Source organism: Penaeus vannamei, chromosome 1, assembly GCF_042767895.1.
Source record: "Penaeus vannamei isolate JL-2024 chromosome 1, ASM4276789v1, whole genome shotgun sequence".
NCBI lineage: Eukaryota > Metazoa > Arthropoda > Malacostraca > Decapoda > Penaeidae > Penaeus > Penaeus vannamei.
In genome coordinates, this window is record NC_091549.1 from 36110445 (window position 1) to 36112944 (window position 2500).

A 2500-nucleotide genomic window follows, 5' to 3' on the forward strand; every position below is an offset into this window, starting at 1 on the left:
ACCTACAACCGCCAGCCCATCTACCCTTCCACCTACAACCGCAACCCCGTCTACCCTTCCACCTACAACCGCAACCCCGTCTACCCTTCCACCTACAACCGCAACCCCGTTTACCCTTCCACCTACAACCGCCAGCCCATCTACCCTTCCACCTACAACCGCAAGCCCATCTACCCTTCCACCTACAACCGCAACCCCGTCTACCCTTCCACCTACAACCGCAAGCCCGTCTACCCTTCCACCTACAACCGCCAGCCCGTCTACCCTTCCACCTCCCTCAACCACAATCCCATTTACCACAACTCCCAGTCCACTCCCGCCAGTCACTAACCCACCCACCATAACCACACCTCGTCCGGTTACAGTCATCGACAATTTTTCCGTCAAGTGTTCCCATGACAACCAGAGACCCGAGAAGCCATGGCCGACGAAGCGCTACTGCCAAGCCTTCGCCCTCTGCTCCCCAACTGGGCAGTTCCTCGTAAGTACCGGGACAGATTCTGAAGTCGAGCTCTTGTGCTTTCAGGCCACTCGTCGTATATCCAGGTCGCGTATTCGATGTAGAGGTATTTCTGATTCGTCTGTCTCTGTTTCTGTGGGATAGTCTGTCTTGTCACTGTCTGTCTTTCTGTATGTCTCTCTGTGTCTGTCTGTCTGTCTGTCTGCCTGCCTGCCTGCCTGCCTGCCTGCCTGCTTCTCTCTCTCTCTCTCTCTCTCTCTCTCTCTCTCTCTCTCTCTCTCTCTCTCTCTCTCTCTCTCTCTTGGTTTTCCATGTTTGACGATGTGATTGAGAACGATATTCATCATAAAATATCTATTTTCTTTTCTTTTTTCTATGAATCGAAAAATCTTTGGCTGTTAGTTCCTTTAATCAGAGTAATCCCTTAGAATATTCTTATAATGACTATTATTTATTTCCATAGGGTGAGCTGGACCTGTGTGACTATTATTTCATGTGTGTTCTCTATTTCCACAGGGTGAGCTGGATCTGTGTGACTATTATTTCACGTGTCGCCTGCAAGAGGACGGGTCGTGGAAAGCGGAGTTAGAGAGATGCCCCGGAAACGAACTCTTCGACTATGAAAAAGACGAATGTGTTTCCCGCCCTGCAGGTTAGTGGCGTGTGTGTGAGTGTGTGTGTGTGTGTGTGTGTGTGTGTGTGTGTGTGTGTGTGTGTGTGTGTGTGTGTGTGTGTGTGTGTGTGTGTGTGTGTGTGTGTGTGTTGATGTGTGTGTGTGTTGATGTGTGTGTGTGTTGATGTGTGTGTGTGTGTGTGTGTGTGTGTGTGTGTGTGTGTGTGTGTTGATGTGTGTGTGTGTTGATGTGTGTGTGTGTGTTGATGTGTGTGTGTGTGTGTGCGCGTGTGCGTGTGCGTGGACGAGTGCATGTGCGTGTGCGTGTGCGTGTGCGCGTGTGCTTGTGCGCGTGTGCGTGTGCGTGTGTATGTGTGTGTGTGTGTGTGTGTGTGTGTGTGTGTGTGTGTGTGTGTGTGTGTGTGTGTGTGTGTGTGTGTGTGTGTGTGTGTGTGTGTCTGTCTGTCTGTCTTTCTCACTGTCTGCTTGTTTTTCTATTTGTCGGTCAGTCTTTCTGTCTGTTTGTCTGTATCCTTGGACAGTATAAATGTTTGTAAAGAAAAGAATAGGCTAACTGTACAATTCTCGCACATGAACTAATACTTCATATCCATTAACAATGTTTATTCCCTCCCATTTCCAGTATATGAAATAGGAACTAAGGAATAAACTCCATAGGATTAGAATACTATGATATGAAGACGTTTTAAACATCACCTAATTTTAGCAAAATCTACATTTCAGATGAATCTCTGTGTGGATGACTACATATAATCTCCAGGTTCTGAGCATGGAGAAAAGGACGAAAAAGAAGAGGCATGGTTTCAGTCCGACACAGGGAGCAGCTGATAGATATTTTGTTTTGTGATAGATATTTTACGTTTTATTATGGATTGTCTACCTGTGTTTCATGTGTCGGATTCTGTCCTTATTTTCCTTTTTCAAACTTCTTTTCTTTTTTTCAACTTTTCTGTATCTTTGATAAGTGATAATGAGAAATGTTTAGATTTGGATACAGATTATACATATGCTGGTACATATTGATCTGTATCTGTTTTTATTTGATATGTATTTATCTATTTATCGTATGCATAAGCACACAAGCATAGTCACACACACACACACACACACACACACACACACAAACACACACACACACACACACACACACACACACACACACACACACACACACACACACACACACACAGTTATAGACATACACACATCCGTACACTCAAGCACGTATGTACGCATGTGTGCGTATATACTCATATGTGTCACTTTAAAAGGGCAGTGCCTTGAAAATATAGTGATTTTTATTTTGTTGAATAGCGGTCTACGGTTATATAACTTATTTTTATTGTTTATAGATATTTGAATGGTTGCGATATTTTATCTTGTTATAAAAATGACCTCGTGCATCT

General features: G+C 44.5%; 1 protein-coding gene across 1 annotated transcript in view; it reads left to right on the forward strand.

Moving 5' to 3' along the window:
* The window catches only part of LOC113825918 (uncharacterized), a 6634-nt gene that overhangs the window by 4006 nt on the left and 128 nt on the right, over window positions 1-2500 (forward strand). The window contains exons 4-6 of the mRNA XM_070126053.1: window positions 1-481; window positions 977-1112; window positions 1818-2500. The exon at window positions 1-481 is cut by the window's left edge and continues 1011 nt beyond it; the exon at window positions 1818-2500 is cut by the window's right edge and continues 128 nt beyond it. Of these exons, the coding sequence (XP_069982154.1) occupies window positions 1-481; window positions 977-1112; window positions 1818-1837 (637 nt within the window). The 3' untranslated portion in view covers window positions 1838-2500. The remainder of the gene's footprint in view (window positions 482-976; window positions 1113-1817) is intronic.